The sequence below is a fragment of the Anomaloglossus baeobatrachus genome, chromosome 11 (assembly GCF_048569485.1).
Source record: "Anomaloglossus baeobatrachus isolate aAnoBae1 chromosome 11, aAnoBae1.hap1, whole genome shotgun sequence".
In the NCBI taxonomy this organism is placed as follows: domain Eukaryota; kingdom Metazoa; phylum Chordata; class Amphibia; order Anura; family Aromobatidae; genus Anomaloglossus; species Anomaloglossus baeobatrachus.
In genome coordinates, this window is record NC_134363.1 from 178,512,067 (window position 1) to 178,531,771 (window position 19,705).

The 19,705-nt window shown below is 42.6% G+C and overlaps 1 protein-coding gene across 1 annotated transcript; it reads left to right on the plus strand.

Moving 5' to 3' along the window:
- The first annotated feature begins 11,415 nt into the window (after positions 1-11,415).
- Positions 11,416-17,852, plus strand: LOC142257083 (nicotinamide N-methyltransferase-like). Its single transcript, XM_075329155.1, has 3 exons — positions 11,416-11,573; positions 14,559-14,766; positions 16,600-17,852. The coding sequence occupies exons 1-3, from the start codon at positions 11,423-11,425 to the stop codon at positions 17,021-17,023; spliced, it is 783 nt and encodes a 260-aa protein (XP_075185270.1). The 5' UTR covers positions 11,416-11,422; the 3' UTR covers positions 17,024-17,852.
- Positions 17,853-19,705: the final 1,853 nt, after the last annotated feature.

A 19,705-nucleotide genomic window follows, 5' to 3' on the forward strand; every position in this document is an offset into this window, starting at 1 on the left:
TTTTATTGGTACCATATATATATTTTTTACACACCTTTGGATGACTGATTTTCAACATTTTTCACTTGTTTATTATAACAAATGTGCACATTCTTTGGTTAAATCTAAAAAAAAAAATTGATGTTAAAAAAAGTCATGCTTTATTTTGTTTTTTTTTTTACATTTTATCCCTTTCTTGTAACTAGTAGTATTACGATTATCACTATATAGAAATTTTGGCCAACATCTTTTAGTAATGTTCCCCATCCTATAGTAGTGTGCGCACCTTGTTCCCATCCTATAGTAATGACCCCAGCCTTGTCCCTATTCTATAGTAATGTCCCCATCCAATAGTATTATGCCCATCCTTGTAATATCCCCATCTTTTAGCAATGTCCCCATCCTATAGTCATGTGCCCACCTTGTCCCCATCCTATAGTCATGTGCCCACCTTGTCCCCATCCTATAGACATGTGCCCACCTTGTCCCCATCCTATAGACATGTGCCCACCTTGTCCCCATCCTATAGACATGTGCCCACCTTGTCCCCATCCTATAGACATGTGCCCACCTTGTCCCTATTGTATAGTCATGTGCCCACCTTCTCCCCATGCTATAGACATGTGCCCACCTTGTCCCCATGCTATAGACATGTGCCCACCTTGTCCCCATGCTATAAACATGTGCCCACCTTGTCCCCATGCTATAGTAATGTGCCCACCTTGTCCCCATGCTATAGTAATGTGCCCACCTTGTCCCCATCCTATAGACATGTGCCCACCTCGTCCCTATTTTATAGTAATGTCCCCATCCTGTAGTAATGGGGGGGGCAGTGGCGGCGGCGGGTGAAAGGTGATAATTTACCGATCGCTCTCGGCTTCCACCCACAGATTCCTGAGTGAAGCTGAGGGGGCGGTCTCTGGCCCCAGATCCACAGTGATTGGACAGATCGGTCAGAAGGCCGGTCTCTCCAATCAGAGCTGGGGGCGGGTGAAACAGAGGTCACCCAGCTCCAGCCAATGATCGGTGCTACAGCTGCACTGATCAGGGCTGGATTTCAATGTTACAGCCATTTTCAATGGCTGAAACATTAGTGGCTGTGATTGGCTGAGTGGCGTTCGTCAGCCAATCACAGCCTCCGTAGGTCCGGGGAGGAGACACCACCCCTCCTGAGGTCCCCTCCTCCCCGAATTTAAGGTATTTCCTATTTGCAATGCAAAAAGCGATCGCAGCCACCGGCGCTGTGATTTCGCCATTACGTACTGGGTATGTCATGGATCCTTAAGTACCAGGGAACCATGATGTACCCAGTACGTCATAGGTCACTAAGGGGTTAATGTGCCGTCCTTCACATACACAAAAAAATAAAAAAAACACCATTCTTCTCACCTGTCCTGCATTCTCTCGGCTCCTCATCTCTGCTTCTTGCTGTCTGCAGGCCGTGCCACGGTGACTATCACGGCCGGTGCAGGGGCCGCAGCCCTTGGCAGCAATTTATGTAAGATCAGATGGTTGTTTTGCCGGCGCTGCGCGCGCACAGTCCTTGCCTCTGAGAACACAGCGCCGCCAAAACACTCATCTAACAAAGTGCAGACAGTGGCTGCGGCCCCTGTACCGGCCGCGATAGTGAACAGGGGCACGGGCCTGGGGGCCGCACGAAGCAGCCTGACGGGCCGCATGCGGCCCGTGGGCCGCGTGTTTGAGACCCCTGCTCTAAAGGGTACTTTACACGCTGCGATATCGGTACCGATATCGCTAACGATCGTACCCACCCCCTCAGTTGTGCATCACGGGCAAATCGCTGCCCGTGGAGCACAACATCGCTAACACCCGTCACACATACTTACCTTCCCTGTAACGACGCTCTGGCCGGCGATCCGCCTCCTTTCTAAGGGGGCGGTTCATGCGGCGTCAAAGCGGCGTCACACGGCAGCCGTCCAATAGCAGAGGAGGGGCGGAGATAAGCGGCCGGAACATGCCGCCCACCTCCTTCCTTCCTCATTGCCGGTGGACGCAGGTAAGGAGATGTTTATCATTCCTGCGGTGTCACACATAGCGATGTGTGCTGCCGCAGGACCGACGAACAACATCATACCTGCAGCAACGATATTAAGGAAATGAATGACGTGTCAACGAGCAACGATTTTTCACGTTTTTGCGCTCGTTGATCGTCGCTCATTGGTGTCACACGCTGAGATGTCGCTAATGGCGCCGGATGTGCGTCACTAACAACGTGACCCCGACGATATATCGTTAGCGATGTTGCAGCGTGTAAAGCACCCTAAAGGTCTATTATGAATCTGGCTTTGATTTCAGGCAACATCTACAGTATGGGTCAGATAGACCAGACATGGCTTTTAAAGAGGATGTATTGATATTTCCCATTGAAAACCATAGAAAAATTTTCACAGAAGGTAAGTATCTTCTGATGGTTAATAATTTTTTTTCATGCTTTTACTAAAAAACAATTTTCCTTACAACATCAATGGTATCATATTGGCCAAACCAATGAGCATATGGGAAGATAGAGTAAGGTAACCAGATGGGTAACCATACTGCTACGGTCAAATTAACTAACAGGACTAGCGCAAAGCCTTGGTCATTGAATAGAATGCATTTATATTCTCAGGGTTTAGTAGTTTCCCCTTATAAAATCAATGTCTCTCCCTATAAATAAACTTTTTAAGGATGATGAAAAAAAACCTTTTAGATCCCAAATGGGCGAGTCAATTACTTAAGATCTGCTTTCACCTGGAAAATTGTGGATTACTAGTTTTTGCTTCTGTTGTGACCCATTTTTGACAAAATTAGAATTTCCATAATCTGCTTTTCAACAAATAATATTTTGCTCATCCTTAGAAACATAATGCAACAAGAATGAAAAACATAAATAGAATATATAAACAGTATGTAAACATACAGCTCTGGGAAAAATTAAGAGACCAATTCCAAATGTTCAATTTTTCAGATTTTTTTCTTTATAGGTATATTTGTGAGTGAAATGTAAATTGCTTCTTATTCTATAAACTGCTGACAACGTCTCTGAATTTACAAACAATAAATTTTGTATTTATTTTCTGACAATGAGAAATGGTCAAGATAACAAAACAATGCACTGCTCTCAGACCTCAAATACTGCAAAGAAAACAAGTTCATAATCATTTAGAAACAACAATACTAATAATGTTTTCTCTCAGGAAGATTCAGAAATCAATATTTTGTGGAATAACCATGATTTTTAATCCCAGCTTTCATGCGTCTTGGCTGCTTTCCACCAGTCTTTCACACTGCTTTTGGGTGACCTTATGCCACTCCTGGCGTAATAATGTAAGCAGTTCTTCTTTGCTTGATGGCTTGTGACTATCCATCTTCCTCTTGATGACATTCCAGATGTTTTCAATGGGGTTCAGGTCTGGAGATTGAGCTGGCCATGACAGGGTTTTGATGTAGTGGTCCTTCATCCACACATTGATTAACCTAGCTGCGTGGTATGGTGCTTTATCCTGCTGGAAAAAACAGTCCTCTGAGTTGGAGAACATTGCCTGAGCAAAAGGAAGCAACTGCTTTTCCAGAATAACCTTGTATGCGGCTTGATTCATACGTCCTTCGCAAAGATTAACCTGCCCAATTCCAGCCTTGCTGAAGCATCCCCAGATCATCACCAATCCTCAACCAAATTTCACAGTGGGTGCAAAACAGCGTGGCTTGTATGCCTCTCAAGGTCTCCGTCTAACCATTAGATGACCAGGTGTTGGGCAAAGCTGAAAATTAGGTAAAAATAATTCAACAAACATCTTTGCAAAGAATATATTTATCAAGCCACATGCAAGGTTTGAAGGGTGTCACAAGACAGGGTGTCTCAGTGGTGAGTGCATTGAATTGCCCGCGGTTGACTCGATTAACTTTAAGAAAATGGCCGCCTAGGCAGCGCATGCGCAGATTGATGCAATGGACTTCAAGAAAATGGCTGCGGAGTCCTATCTGCACCCATGCCACCTCCACGGCCATTTTTTTTAAGTCCATCCTGTCAAACGCGGTCAATTACTACTGCCGAGACACTTTGTCCTGTTACACCCCCGCAGCCCGCCCACCACAACACCCTGGAGCGTATCCTGTGACCCTGCCTCCTATGACCTGCTCCACCACCCTGGTAAGTCATATCCAGGTGATTCAATGAAGCCCACAGTCAGATCAATGGCACTCGCAGCCGAGACACTCCTTCCTGTGACCATCCATTTTGTGACCCTCCTGAGTTGCTCCACTGCGGTGTCACCCCTGCAACCTGCTGGCAAATCAATGGTGCTTGCTGCCATCACAACACCCCCGACCCCACAGTATCGCTGACTCTCCTGAGACACATCACCCTCTACTCTAAGCCCGCAGTATCGCTGACCCTGCCTTCTGTGACCTTCCTGAGCTGCTCCACCACCGCCGCTCCCCCCTAGTGAGCATTAGGGTAAAGACAAAACTAGGATTATAAGACAGACCTTCATTTTTAACATTACAAATTATTTTTTACTTTTTTTTAATCTAAATTTGTGGTGCATCTCATAATCTGATGCATATTATAGATGTGGTATAAAGTTGAATTGTAGAAATGTATTTACCAGAAATCCAAAGGGCATAAAGGTAAAGCCCCTAATTCATGGTAATGAGGGTTGAGCACTGAGAATCAAATAAAGACAGAATTGCTAAATTGATTCTACAGCTCTCTAAATCCCAAAAACAAAAGAGTAATAGATTGATTTATTCCCAATGCTCTTAACGCCTTCACAATACGGCCATTTTCTATATTTATTTTTTTTTAGTTTTAGATTTTTCCTCTATTTCTTCCAGGAGACGTAACTTTTTTTATTTTTCCGTCAATATTGCCATGTGAGGGCTTGATTTTTTGCAGAAAAAGTTGTACTTTTGAATAAGGATACTAATTTTACCATATAGTGTACTGGAAATGGGAAAAATTCCAAATGCGATGAAATTGCAAAAATGATGCCATTCCACAATTGTTTTTTTTTTTTTATTTACCATTTTCAGTTTATGGTAAAACTGATCTAGCTGTCACACAGAGTTTTGCATATAATTTGATGACTATCATCGCAGCATGTAACGATATTCACATTGCAGATTCTGACACTCAACCCAGTGGTTTCTCTTGTGTTCCTCATTTACACAGGCAGACTTGGGTGTTTACCAGCTGTGTGCTCATTCATAGGCAGGCTAGCAAGAGTTAACCTCTGCTTGCCTGCTTGTTAGGCTTCTTGCATCACATGTTTTAAGGAAGCCTATCACATCTGCTCCTCTCATACTTAGGCTGGAGGAGATATTTTACCCATGCCAACTATAGTCTATGTTGTGTTGGTCTGTCTGCTGTTGTGTCCCAGACTTGCTGGAGAGTTAGTTGCTTTTTGGTGTTGTGGAGTTTACCCATCATTGCCAGGTCACTTCATCATCCACCCCCTCATCTTCCAATTCCTCACTCTGGTTCTCCTCCTGACTTGTTGACTTAGCATAACTTGATAGCATCTGTGCACTTCATCATCCTCCACATTTTGAGATAGTAATTGTCATCACCAACTATGGGCTTCTACTGACCATAGTTTCTCAAATATTTGGGCATCACTGCACACAAACTCCTCTTATCCCTCTTGGAATGTGCATAGTGAGATGCCAGAAAGAGCCATAAATTGAAATGCAAGAAATGCAGAGAGATCCTTTTAGTGTCCAAGTTTGGGGTCACTTGTAATCTGTTGCTCATCAATGGTGGGAGGAAGGAGAATCAAGGTGAAGATTATGTGGTCCAGACTTTTCACTAGTCAGACTGGACTGTGTGGAAGACATGGTGGTGATGGAAAACAGAATGGAAGCTTTATTTGTCGTCCAGGCCACAAACTGCTTACACCTTTCTTGCTTCAACAGTGATGTCCCACGCCTCCTTACAAAATGAGATAGCAAGATAGGTCTACATGATAAGGGTGTTTGATGTGCTGTAGCAGCAGACCCTGTTTGCCCTTGCTCACGGCCACAATCTATACATCCATCACCAACAGGGGGACACTCACTTCCACATCCCTTACCGCACACCTTGCACATTTTAAATTATGCATGCAGATTGCAGAGGTGTTATTAAAGACTACAATGTATTTAAATTAGCCCTGAAAAGGACTGTTGGTTGTATGTGGAAAGAACAATGAACGGAAAGGCAATGAACCCTACCTAAATGCCTCTAATATACTGCATGTAGCAGATCTGTAGGTCTATATGTGCATTTAGTTTGCAGATATCAGAACTGTGTGGTTGTATCTGCATGTGGATTGCATGTGGCAGAGCAGTGTGTATGTCTAAATAAATTATTTAAAAAAATGGCATGTGTTCCCCCCATTTTTGATAACCTTGTCCAGAAGTTAACCCTACACTAACTGCAGACTCAGGGAGATATTATTAGAGGGTAGAATGTTTGTAAATTTGCACTAAAAGGACTTTTGTGTGTATGCGAAAGTGGAAAGGACTGTACTGCAATGAACCCTGCCTAAATGCCTCTAATACAATATCCCTACTCCAGAAACTAACCTTACTCTGATTACAGCTTAAAGTGGTGTTAGTACAGAATGGAATCTATTTGAATTAGCCCTGAAAAGGACTGTTGGTTTAAGGTTGCACCAGCAGGCACATGTGACGCAATAACACACTGTCCATTCTCCAGCAGAAACTCTCCCTACACTATTTCTGGGTACAGTGCCAGAGGATGGCGTCACTGAGTCTTATATAGACCTGATTATGTTATGCGGCCAGCCAATCACAGTAATGCCAGTAAATAATAATAATTAAATATTAAATAATATATAAAATAAAGATTAAACAATGTATATATAAAATTTGGTGTAAACCTTTATTTAATAGCGTGTAAATAAGAGGGGAACAGTGTTGATGTGTACTGTACCGATGGTAGGAATAAGTCCCTACAAAAGAGCTATGTACCTGTGTGCAGAGGGTATTCAAGTTCAGACCGTGGAAAAACATCCCTTGACACTGTACGATATTACGTTCAATGCACAGTGACAGTGCGCTCCCTCGCCAGCTCTAATGAGAAGTGTTAAGCAGGCAAGAGTCTTGTGTCAGTGCACATTGTAAAGAGTTAACCGGGTAAGCAGTAAAAGCAGAGACCGACCCAACTTCCACAAGTGACATCACACTGAGTCCAGCAATCACTGAGCTCATGTTTTTCTTTTATTTATTTTGTCTCTCCATTGCATTGATAATCACAATCAAAGTATTGGCACCTAATGTGTTAACTTTTGTTAAGTTCAAGTGGCTGTAAACAGAAGGAAACTCATACTGGGAAGTGGAGTTCACACACCTAAAACTTATTTGTTTTGTTTTCAATTTTGCCTCTCTGGTGCAAAGATAGAAGCAGTCAAAGTGCCATATTTTTCAGACTATATGACACACTTTTTAACAAGAAAAATTCCTACTAAAAAAGTGTTTGTGTTTTATAGTCTGGAGACAGCTTCCTGTGATGGAGAAGAACATCGATACTGCATCCTCCCTGATCACAGATAGTTGCCCTCTCTCCTACTGCTCTGATCTATGTGATCGATGTAGAGCAGAAGAGGGTGGTACCGGAATGGAGGCTTCCCTAGCTGACCTTCTAACTGTTTAACTCGAGGACCTTTCAGGTCATATGACTGATTACATAACCTGAAAGGTCTTAGGGCGGCTTTGCACGTTGCGACATCGCACGTGCGATGTCGATGGGGTCAAATCGAAAGTGACGCACATTCGGCGTCGCAGTCGATATCGCAACGTGTAAAACCTTTTTGATACGATGAACGAGCGCAAAAGCGTCGTTATCGTATCATCGCTGCAGCCTCCGACATTTCCATAATGCCGGTGCAGCGACAGGTGCGATGTTGTTCCTCGCTCCTGCGGCAGCACACATCGCTGTGTATGAAGCCGCAGGAGCGAGGAACTTCACCTTACCTGCCACCGGCTGCAATGAGAAGGACGGAGGTGGGCGGGATGTTTACATCCTGGTCATCTCCGCCCCTCAACTTCAATTGGCCGCCTGCCGTGTTACGTCGCTGTGACGCCGCACGACCCGCCCCCTTAGGAAGGAGGCGGGTCGCCGGCCAGAGGGACGTCGCACGGCAGGTATGTGCGTGTGAAACTGCCGTAGCGATAATAATCGCTACGGCAGCTTTCACTAGATATTGCACGTGCGACGGGGGCGGGACTATCGCTGCAGCATCGGTAACACATTGTTACCGATGTCGCAGCGTGCAAAGCCCGCCTAAAGGCTGCTTTACACGGTACGACCGATTGTGCAATTTCACAATCGATCGTACCCGCCCCCGTCCTTTTTGCGTCACGGGCAAATCGCTGCCCGTGTTGCACAAAGTCAGTAACCCCCGTCACACATACTTACCTCTCGTGCGACCTCGCTGTGGGCGGCGAACGTCCACTTCCTGAAGTGGGAGGGACGTTCGGCCTCACAGCGACGTCACACGGCCGCCGGCCAATAGAAGCGGAGGGGCGGAGATGAGCAGGATGTAAACATCCCGCCCACCTCCTTCCTTCCACATAGAGCCGGCGGCGGCCGTGGGAGGCAGGTGAGCTGCTCATCGTTCCCGTGGTGTCACACGGAGCGGCGTGTGCTACCACGGAAACGATGATCAACTAAATGAAACGATATTATGGAACCTAGCGAGCAGTACACGACTCACAATTTGTGAGAGATACTGCGTCGCTAGGAGGTGTCACACAGGCCGGCATCGCCAGCGATGCCGGATGTGCATCACAAAAACCGTGACCCCGACGATCTATCGCATGATAGATTGTCTGGTGTAAAGCAGCCTTTAGAGTTAACTGGTTCAGCCTCTGTTATGGTCTCGATCCGGAATTGCAAGATATTGTAATGTATAGTGTGTGAGTAAGTCTGCAAGATGTGGTAATCTGTGTGTGTGTGTCTGTATGTATGTATGTATGTATGTATGTATGTATGTATGTATGTATGTACAGTGCCTACAAGTAGTATTCAACCCCCTGCAGATTTAGCAGGTTTGATAAGATGCAAATAAGTTAGAGCCTGCAAACTTCAAAACAAGAGTAGGATTTATTAACAGATGCATAAATCTTACAAACCAACAAATTATGTTGCTCAGTTAAATTTTAATAAATTTTCAACATAAAAGTGTGGGTCAATTATTATTCAACCCCTAGGTTTAATATTTTGTGGAATAACCCTTGTTTGCAATTACAGCTAATATTCGTCTTTTATAAGACCTGATCAGGCCGGCACAGGTCTCTGGAGTTATCTTGGCCCACTCCTCCATGCAGATCTTCTCCAAGTTATCTAGGTTCTTTGGGTGTCTCATGTGGACTTTAATCTTGAGCTCCTTCCACAAGTTTTCAATTGGGTTAAGGTCAGGAGACTGACTAGGCCACTGCAACACCTTGATTTTTTCCCTCTTGAACCAGGCCTTGGTTTTCTTGGCTGTGTGCTTTGGGTCGTTGTCTTGTTGGAAAATGAAATGACGACCCATCTTAAGATCCTTGATGGAGGAGTGGAGGTTCTTGGCCTAAATCTCCAGGTAGGCCTTGCTATCCATCTTCCCATGGATGCGGACCAGATGGCCAGGCCCCTTGGCTGAGAAACAGCCCCACAGCATGATGCTGCCACCACCATGCTTGACTGTAGGGATGGTATTCTTGGGGTCGTATGCAGTGCCACCCAGTCTCCAAACGTCACGTGTGGGGTTTGCACCAAAGATCTCGATCTTGGTATCATCAGACCAGAGAACCTTGAACCAGTCTGTCTCAGAGTCCTCCAAGTGATCATGAGCAAACTGTAGACAAGCCTTGACATGACGCTTTGAAAGTAAAGGTACCTTACGGGCTCGTCTGGAACGGAGACCATTGCGGTGAAGTACGTTACTTATGGTATTGACTGAAACCAATGTCCCCACTGCCATGAGATCTTCCCGGAGCTCCTTCCTTGTTGTCCTTGGGTTAGCCTTGACTCTTCGGACAAGCCTGGCCTCGGCACGGGAGGAAACTTTCAAAGGCTGTCCAGGCCGTGGAAGGCTAATAGTAGTTCCATAAGCCTTCCACTTCCGGATGATGCTCCCAACAGTGGAGACAGGTAGGCCCAACTCCTTGGAAAGGGTTTTGTACCCCTTGCCAGCCTTGTGACCCTCCACGATCTTGTCTCTGATGGCCTTGGAATGCTCCTTTGTCTTTCCCATGTTGACCATGTATGAGTGCTGTTCACAAGTCTGGGGAGGGTCTTAGTTAGTCAGAAAAGGCTGGAAAAAGAGATAATTAATCCAAACATGTGAAGCTCATTGTTCTTTGTGCCTGAAATACTTCTTAATACTTTAGGGGAACCAAACAGAATTCTTGTGGTTTGAGGGGTTGAATAATAAATGACCCTCTGAATAAACTTTTCTCAATTTAAAAAAAAGAAATAACATTCTTTTTTTTTTTGCTGCATTTCACACTTCCAGGCTGATCTACAGTCCAAATGTCACAATGCCAAGTTAATTCAGAATGTGTAAACCTGCTAAATCTACAGGGGGTTGAATACTACTTGTAGGCACTGTATGTATGTATGTATGTATGTATGTATGTGTGTGTGTAGCTGCAAGATGTGGTAAAGTGTACGTACATATGTGCATGTAGCAAAGCTATATGTCTATATGTGCATGGAGATGGCATGTAGTGGAGCTGTGTGTATGATTATGTGTGCATGTAGCAGAGCTATGTCTCTATATGTGCATGTATTTTGCAGGTAGCAGAAGTGTGTATTTATATGTGCATGTAGATTGCATATAGCAAAACTGTGAGTCTAAATAAATCATTTAAAAAAATGGCATTGGGTCACCCATTTTTGATAACCAATCAACAGCTGTGGGCTGTTATTATCAGGCAGGGATAGCCCATAGCTATTTGGCCCTCTTCAACCTAAAAATATCAGCATATAGCTGCACCAAAAAAGGCATATCCATTAGTTGTGCCAATTCTGGTACTCTGCTTTGACTCTTCTCGACTGAGTAACTAGCAGAAGGGTTGGTGAGGTGAGTATAAGTATTTTTAATTTTGCCTGACCGCTCATCTCTAGTATCTAAGTATACTAAGTATTTATTTTATTATATTTTGGAGCTGCCAAATCAATGTAGCTTAAAAATTAACTTCACAATCACTGCTTCATTAGACATTTGTTGCTGTGAGAAAACAATAATTTATTTTATAATTGACATATTATCCGTGTTCCATGTACTGTGTACTTAAGAAAAACACATTCCCATGACTGACTCATGAAAATACCTTGTGATGTGAAAAGTAATCATTATTAATCTATGCAAATTGCTAATTGATTATTTAATTACTGTATATAAAGACCTTGAGTTTAGGGATGGTTATTTTGCCTTTGCTACAAGATTAGACAATGGATTCCAAAAACTCTAAAATCTATCATGAATGTGGCTTTGATACCAGGCAACATTTGGAGCAATATGTGTCAGATAGACCAGATATGGCCTTTGAAGAGGATTTCTTGAAATTTCCCATTGAAAATCTAAGAACAACTTTTGCAGAAGGTATGTATCTTTTGACATTTAATTTGACATTTCTTCTCACTTTTACTAAAAACTATATTCCTTACTCCGCTTTGAGCCCCGAAGGGGAGAGCTGCAATATAATTCTTCATTTTTCTTTTACTTAATGTTTATTAGAGGGACCCAAGAGTATAATATGAATTATTAGCTTCAATTACAAAAATTTTGATGCAATTAAAATCTCTTGGTCAAATTCATGCAAACTGCAGAATTGGAATTTTGGAAGGTTTTCTCATCGCTACAGATGACTCAGTGATTTAAATTGGCAAAGCCATGTGGCTGCTTTGCAGGAAAAGTGAACACTTAATGTAGGGTTTCTCACAAAATGTTGTTGATTCCTGTGAAGGCTTTTGAAAGGTTTTACAACTTATTGTCAAGGAACCCATAAAACAAGCAGTATAAGAAATTGTTCAAGGTAGAACACTCTTAAGCGGGCTTTACACACAGCGACATCGCTAGCGATGTTGCTGGTGAAAGCACCCGTCCCCAACGGTTATGCATCACGGGCAAATCGCTGCCTGTGGCGCACAACATCGCTTACACCCGTCACACATACTTACCTGCCTACCGACGTCGCTGTGGCCAGCAAACTACCTCCTTTCTAAGGGGGCGGTTCATTCGGTGTCACAGCGGCGTCACTAAGCGGCCGCCCAATAGAAGCGGAGGGGCGGAGATGAGCGGGACAAACATCCCGCCCACCTCCTTCCTTCCTCATTGCGGGCGGCCGCAGGTATGGTGGTGATCCTCGTTCCTGCAGTGTCACACATAGCGATGTGTGGTGCCGCAGGAACGACGAACAACCTGCGTCCTGCAACAGCAACGATAATCGGGATAGGAACGACTGGTCAACGGTCAGGTAAGTAATTTTGATCGTTAACGGTCGTTCCTGTGTTTCACATGCAACGACGTCGCTAATGAGGCCGGATGTGCGTCACAAATTCCGTGATCCCAACGACATCTCGTTAGCAATGTCGTTGCGTGTAAAGCCCGCTTTAGTGGTATATTCCTATTGGGGTAGATACCTTGCCAATTTTCCATCCAGGTATTCCAGCTAAAAAAAATCTGTAGCATAATACTGCATTAGCAAAATGGGTAATATTTTATGATGGAGGCAGAAACGTAGAAATGGTCAGCTCACCCATCCATCATAGAACCGTGCAACGGAAAGCAGTTGTGTTTGCTGGAGGTAAATAGGAAGAGGAAGTATCCGCCATTAGTTTCCATAAAATCCACATTTATTGAAAAATATATAAAAAAGGGCTTCCATTCCATAAAACCAGGAAAACGCAATAATAAGAGGAAAATCCTTCAGTAACAAATGCATTTCGGATCTTCAAATCCTTATTCATTGTATAAATCAAGGCATGTGTCCTCGGTGTTTTACATCTTATACTGTCAATCACATGTGTATCAACCACCAATCCCATGCTCGGAGCTCTTTTTGCGATTGGCGGTTGATATACATATATATTGACAGAATATGATGTAAAATACCAAGGACACATGCCTTGATTTAATCAATGAATAAGGATTTGAAGATCCAAAATGCGTTTGTTACTGAAGGATTTTCCTTTTATTATTGCTTTTTCCTGGTTTTATGGAATGGAAACCCTCTTTTTATAAACTTTTCAATAAATATGGATTTTATGTAAACTAGTGCCTAATCCTTCCTCTTAATATTTTATGATATCTCATCTATATGCTGTGCAAAACTTCGAAATTGACCAGCAGTACAGATTTTATATAACCAGCATGTCAATTTAAGATGACAAATTTCAGAGATTTCATGCTGTGAAACCCGTGACTTATACAAATGACTATTGAGTTCACTGAATTTCCCCATACAATTAAAGAGAAAGTAACCAAAGGTACTGACCACCAATGTTCAAGATATGATAATCTGCTAGATCTACAGACCATTATAGAAAACTAATGCAGCCTCGCAAAATGACAGATGATGCTTAAGAAATGTCGAAAATGGTAAAAGTTTACAAGAGATGCAAGACTAAACCTATGGCTAGATTTGTTTGCTTTGCATTGACAAGGAGTAACATATCACAAGCAGAAGGCAAGAGAGACAGGCTGAAAATGCATGATCTTAAATAAAGTCTGCAATGTGAAAATAAAGCTTAACTGCATTGGATACACTAAAAATGCACTGTAAAACTTCCCATTATAGGCTAGAGGATGAGGGCAGCAATTCTAGATTATAGATTTATACAGTAACTGCTGCCATTAGATAAGAATCCGAGTAAACCAAGTGCAGTGGGATGAGACTTTTCACTGTCCCCTACAAGGCCAGAGACTTCATGGGAAATGTAGGAAACATTAAAATATCTGTATCAAAATGGAAGAAGAAATCTAAATGGCAGAGAGTAAAAAAACAATTATCCACCACGTATAATAAAGACATATAGTACAAGAGCCTCCACAGTATTCTACAGTTACAGTATGTGAGAGAATGCAAGCCATTTTGTATTGTATAAAAACCATCTTGTCTTTTAAGTGAATGATGTCATAGGGTTCAGCTAACACTGATGGGCAGGGAAGTTTCCCATTACTACGCACACTCCTGTAGCTCTTCCTGGTGCATAGTTAGTTCTTTGTTTGGGATACTATATAAGCTGGTCACATGATTTAATAAAACAGAAACTGAACACAAATGTTGGAAGCATCAAAATGGAAAAATCTAAATGGCAGATGACAAAAAAAATTGTACACAAAGCATATGAAAAAGTATATACTGTAGAAGAGCTTCCATAATTACAGTAATATATCAAAAAAATGTAGGAGGGCTCTAATGCCACCCATAGTAAGTGCATGGAAAATTTAGCTAATTTGTGATTTTCTTATTTTAGTTATTATCAAACCCTTGTTTAATTTTTTTTTAGAAGCAACATAGACACGCTATTATCTACTGTTTATTGTTTAACATGTCGGGTTTTGACTATTTGTATTTTTCTGCAGGTCATATTAAAGGAGATGTCTTGATTGACCTCAGTATTGGTTCCGTGGTTCATCAATTATTTGCAGCCTGTGACTTTTTCAAACACATCATAATTCTGAAGGTCAGAGACAGATGCATCATGGAGGTGAAGAGATGGGTAAACTCACGTACAGGAGCGTTTAGCTGGGACCATGCCACAAAACTTTACGGAGACATAGAAGGAGAAAGGTGAGATGAAAGGAAGATATGAGCAGATCTCTCTAGGCAGTGTATATTATAATCTCTCTGCTCGGCGCTATGGCAAAATATTTTTTATTTTTTTTTATGTACAACATAAAGTGACCTGACACTATGATTCTTCAGTTTAGTAAAATTACACAAATACCAAATATGTAAAGTTTTTAATTTATTAAGCAGTAAAAAAAAAATCAGATATTTGTTAAAAAATATTGCTTGAGTCAACATATAAATATATATATATATATATATATATATATATAAACAGGTTAAGGCTATGTGCGCACAGTGCGTACTGGCCCTGCAGACATTTCTGCAGTGATTTGAACAGCACACGTGCACTTCAAATCGCTGCAGAGAGTCCGTAATGAAAAAAAAGAGACGATTCCATGCGCTCTGACTGCAGCTCCTCCCATAGACAGAGCGGGACCTGCAGGCAGAGCGCATGGAAAGAAGTGACATGTCACTTCTTAGAACGCGCACTTCGGGCAGCAGCCGAAGCGCTGCGCTCTAATACGCCACGTGGGCACGTCTCCTGCATAATCTTCATAGATAACTGCATGTAATTACGCAACGTGCGCACATAGCCTAACAGTCACTGGCATAGCTCCGCTCATCTTTTAGACGCAGATGATGGCTGAATATTATGGCCATCATCTGACAAGCACAGTTTACAAGCCTGCAGCAAAGTCTTGGTGCCGGAATTTGATGTATATAGTAAGTCATATGTTATTAAAGGATTAAAGGGGTTGTTTACCATTTGAATAATCCTTTTTAAATTATGTAATCCCTGTGTAAAATAAAAAAAAAAAATCTTTAGACTCAGCTTCCACCCTAGCAATGTTCCCAGCGCACACATGACAATGTTATGCCACTTTTGCTCTGCAGCCTATCAGTGAACATTACCATGCCCATAAAAATGTACTGCCAGGTCACAGGAACACATCTTCTCATGAGTAAGTGTCTTTAATCCACGCGAAACATACGTCGGGTCCTCCAAACGGAGTTTGTCTTCCATCTTGTACCTTTTCCGGCACTGGCACTTTAATAGGTATTAACTTTCTTTTGTGTCCTAAATTATTATATTGGTTGAGCCATTGTTGCTTTTAGCCTTGAGGATATGGTTATATTAGACACTTGATAGGAGGTAGTTTATTTCCACTGCTAGTTATGTGCATACTCACTGTACGTACTCTGTGTTTTATGTATTTGATATATTCCTTGTATAGTGTGATTTGATACATCTTTAGACATTTATATTCAGTGCAATAGGATTTTTTTGTGTCTTTCTATCTACCGTTTCATGCTGCAATAGGACTTTACCTTCACTTTGTTGTTTTTTTTTAGCTTGCATTAATAAAGAAACTGTACCCACAAAAACTTTTCCTCTTTGTTTCTATATATTCAGAGTGGATCTAGGGCACAATGCTTCCATTTGCTTGCATGATTGACCCATAGGTTTTTTGTTTTCTGGTATCAGTGGACATTGTTGGGCTTCTTTGCTCACATTTCTCTAGGATGTAAACTCATATCAAGGTACAGTAACTATGACCTTGGACTATGCAAATATTCTAGTTTTGCCATTTTAGCCTTCTCAAAATCAAATAGCATTTGTCCAGAAAAATCACTGTATGAATCCAAAAGGTTCAGTAAAATAATGGCTAGTTTTGGAAGAAACGCAGAACACAATCCTTTGGTTTTTTCGAGTCTGTCTCAACCGTTCTCTATTGGAAACCACTAGTGCAGAACTAACTGCTGATCGTATATGTTGTCCTTTTGATGGGGACAATGGGACAATTATTTTATTGATTTTTTTTCTTTCAGTAACAAGTTACAGGAAAAAGAAGAAAAAATGAGAATTGCCATTCAACATGTTATGAAATGTGACATCAAGAAAAAATCTATGATGGATCCGATCGCCTTACCGCCAGCAGATTGTATCATCAGTGCTTGGCTACTAGATGTTATCAGTAAGGATCAAGATGATTACATCAGACATCTCAGGAAGTTCTCAGAGTTGCTAAAACCTGGAGGACACATTATATTAATTGGGGATTTAGATGGAACATATTTCACAGTCGGGAAAGACAAGTTACATCTTCTCAATTATGATGAGGATTTTGCCAGAAAAGCTCTGGCTGAAGAAGGTTTTGTTATTGACCGCTGTGAGGTTATGAAGAGAACATCAGTGAGTGATCTTCTTGACCATAAGGCCAACATATTCATTGTAGCTCACAAAGAGAAATAGGTCTGGGTAGAAATATAAAAATTAAAGAATTGGGTCATAAAAGCAAATGATCACTTATCCACAGGATAGATGGAAACTTGGTGATACCTGGGTCCGATCCATAGAATCCCCATAGATCTTTTCAACCTCTGAAGTGCACTGATAGAATTTAGCAGTGATGTCACATATGCACTATTGCTCCATTTACTGTCTATAAGACTGGCAGATACACCTAAGTCCCATAGAAATGGTTGAAGTAATATGGGACCACCATTACATTCAACTATTCACCAAGTGGACCCCTCTCCATCTGTTTTTACGACTCAACCCCTTTAAGCCTTTATGTTAGAAGTTTTCATGTAGGATAATATAAAATAATTGTAACAGTGCTTGTGCTATGATTTTATTTACCTAGAAAAATTTAGAGAATGTTGCTAATTTGTTGACTTTAATGATCAAAAGTTGCTTTACACGGTAATTCCCAAAGGTTGTATTTTATTAATGTTATGTCTTAAAAATCCTCAAATTATGCCACATTAAAATAAATGTTTATCTTATAAAATAATTGGCTCTAATTCCAATATTTTTCTAAAAAATGTTTTATAAATATATCTTCAAATCAATTGGATCCCTCTTTTCTTATACAGAGTTTCAAATCCTCTGCAGAGTTAATGAGGTCAAATATTTTTCAATTGTTGGGATTAGTTCCTTTTTTGGAACAATAAATGTGTGAAATGAAAATAGCGCTAAGGCTTAATGTAATCATCTGAGAGATCTTCTCGAATTATGAGACTTCTGTTTTTTTGCTTGATATCAACATTGTAATAAAGATAATAATCTAATATATAAAGCTGAGTGTATATATGTGTGTGTATGTATGTGTGTGTATGTATGTGTGTGTACAGTATGTATGTATGTGTCTGTATGTATGTGTGTGTGTACAGTATGTATTTATGTGTATGTGTGTATGTATGTATGTGTGTATGTATGTGTGGGTGTACAGTATGTATGTGTGTGTATGTATGTATGTATGTATGTATATGTGCATGTATGTGTGTGTATGTGTGTATGCATGTACAGTATATGTGTGTGTGTGTGTGTGTGTATGTATGTACGTATGTATGTCTGTGTGTGTGTGTGTATGTGTCCGCCAAAGAAATCCGCACCATTGCATTTACAATCACGAAATTTTGCACAGACGCCTTATATGACTCAGGAAATGTCACTCATAGACTATGTTTTAAGGGAAAGTTTGAACCCCGTGCTTTACAGTTAGTTGCTAAAGAAAATGCTTACTTACTGTTAGGATGTGTGAGGGAATATATTGAATGTTTTGACAGCATGGATATTTATCAGATGGTATCGCAACCAATCACAGCTCTGCTTCTATTTTGCTACAGGTCATTAATAGGAGCTCTGATTGGTTTCTATAGGCAATGAAGGACATTCTTAGTATAAGACAGCTTGTGTGTCAGTTACTATGATTGTGGTGGTGAGGGAGAGAGGGAAAGAAAGAGAGTGGGAAAGAAAGAGTGGGAGAGAGGGAGAGTGGGAGAGAGGGAGAGTGGGAGAGAGGGACAGTGGGAGAGGGACAGTGGGAGAGAGGGACAGTGGGAGAAAGGGACAGTGGGAGAGAGGGACAGTGGGAGAGAGGGACAGTGGGAGAGAGAGTGTGGGAGAGAGAGAGTGTGGGAGAGAGAGAGTGTGGGAGAGAGGGAAAGTGGGAGAGAGCGTGTGGGAGAGAGGGAAAGTGGGAGAGTGGGAGAGAGGGACAGTGGGAGAGAGGGAGAGAGGGAAAGTGGGAGAGAGATAGGGAGAGAGGGACAGTGGGAGAGAGGGACAGTGGGATAGAGGGAAAGTGGGAGAGAGGGACAGTGGGAGAGAGGGACAGTGGGAGAGAGAGTGTGGGAGAGAGGGAAAGTGGGAGAGAGAGTGTGGGAGAGAGGGAGAGTGGGAGAGAGGGAGAGTGGGAGAGAGGGAGAGTGGGAGAGAGGGAAAGTGGGAGAGAGGGAAAGTGGGAGAGAGAGTGTGGGAGAGAGGGAGAGTGGGAGAGTGGGAGAGAGGGACAGTCGGAGAGAGGGACAGTCGGAGAGAGGGACAGTCGGAGAGAGAGTGTGGGAGAGAGGGACAGGTGGAGAGAGAGTGTGGGAGAGAGGGAAAGTGGGAGAGAGGGACAGTGGGAGAGAGGGACAGTGGGAGAGAGGGACAGTGGGAGAGAGAGAGTGTGGGAGAGAGGGAGAGTGGGAGAGAGGGAGAGTGGGAGAGAGGGAAAGTGGGAGAGAGGGAAAGTGGGAGAGAGAGTGTGGGAGAGAGGGAGAGAGGGAGAGTGGGAGAGTGGGAGAGAGGGACAGTCGGAGAGAGGGACAGTCGGAGAGAGAGTGTGGGAGAGAGGGACAGGTGGAGAGAGAGTGTGGGAGAGAGGGAAAGTGGGAGATTGAGTGTGGGAGAGAGGGAGAGTGGGAGAGAGGGAGAGTGGGACAGTGGGAGAGAGAGTGTGGGAGAGAGGGAAAGTGGGAGAGAGATAGGGAGAGAGGGAGAGTGGGAGAGAGGGTGAGTGGGAGAAAGAGAGAGTGGGAGAGAGGGTGAGTGGCAGAGTGGGAGAGAGGGTGAGTGGCAGAGTGGGAGATAGAGAGAGAGACTTAGTTACTATCTCTGGCAATGCCGGGTACTATAGCTAGTGTAATACTAAAATCTAACTGTGTG

Bases quoted from the DNA above. Each gene is read 5' to 3' on its own strand.
- LOC142257083 (XM_075329155.1), top strand. From the start codon at position 11,423: ATGGATTCCAAAAACTCTAAAATCTATCATGAATGTGGCTTTGATACC. The intron at 11,574-14,558 runs GTATGTATCTTT...ATTTTTCTGCAG, and splicing joins AAGAACAACTTTTGCAGAAG to GTCATATTAAAGGAGATGTC. The intron at 14,767-16,599 runs GTGAGATGAAAG...TTTTTCTTTCAG, and splicing joins GGAGACATAGAAGGAGAAAG to TAACAAGTTACAGGAAAAAG.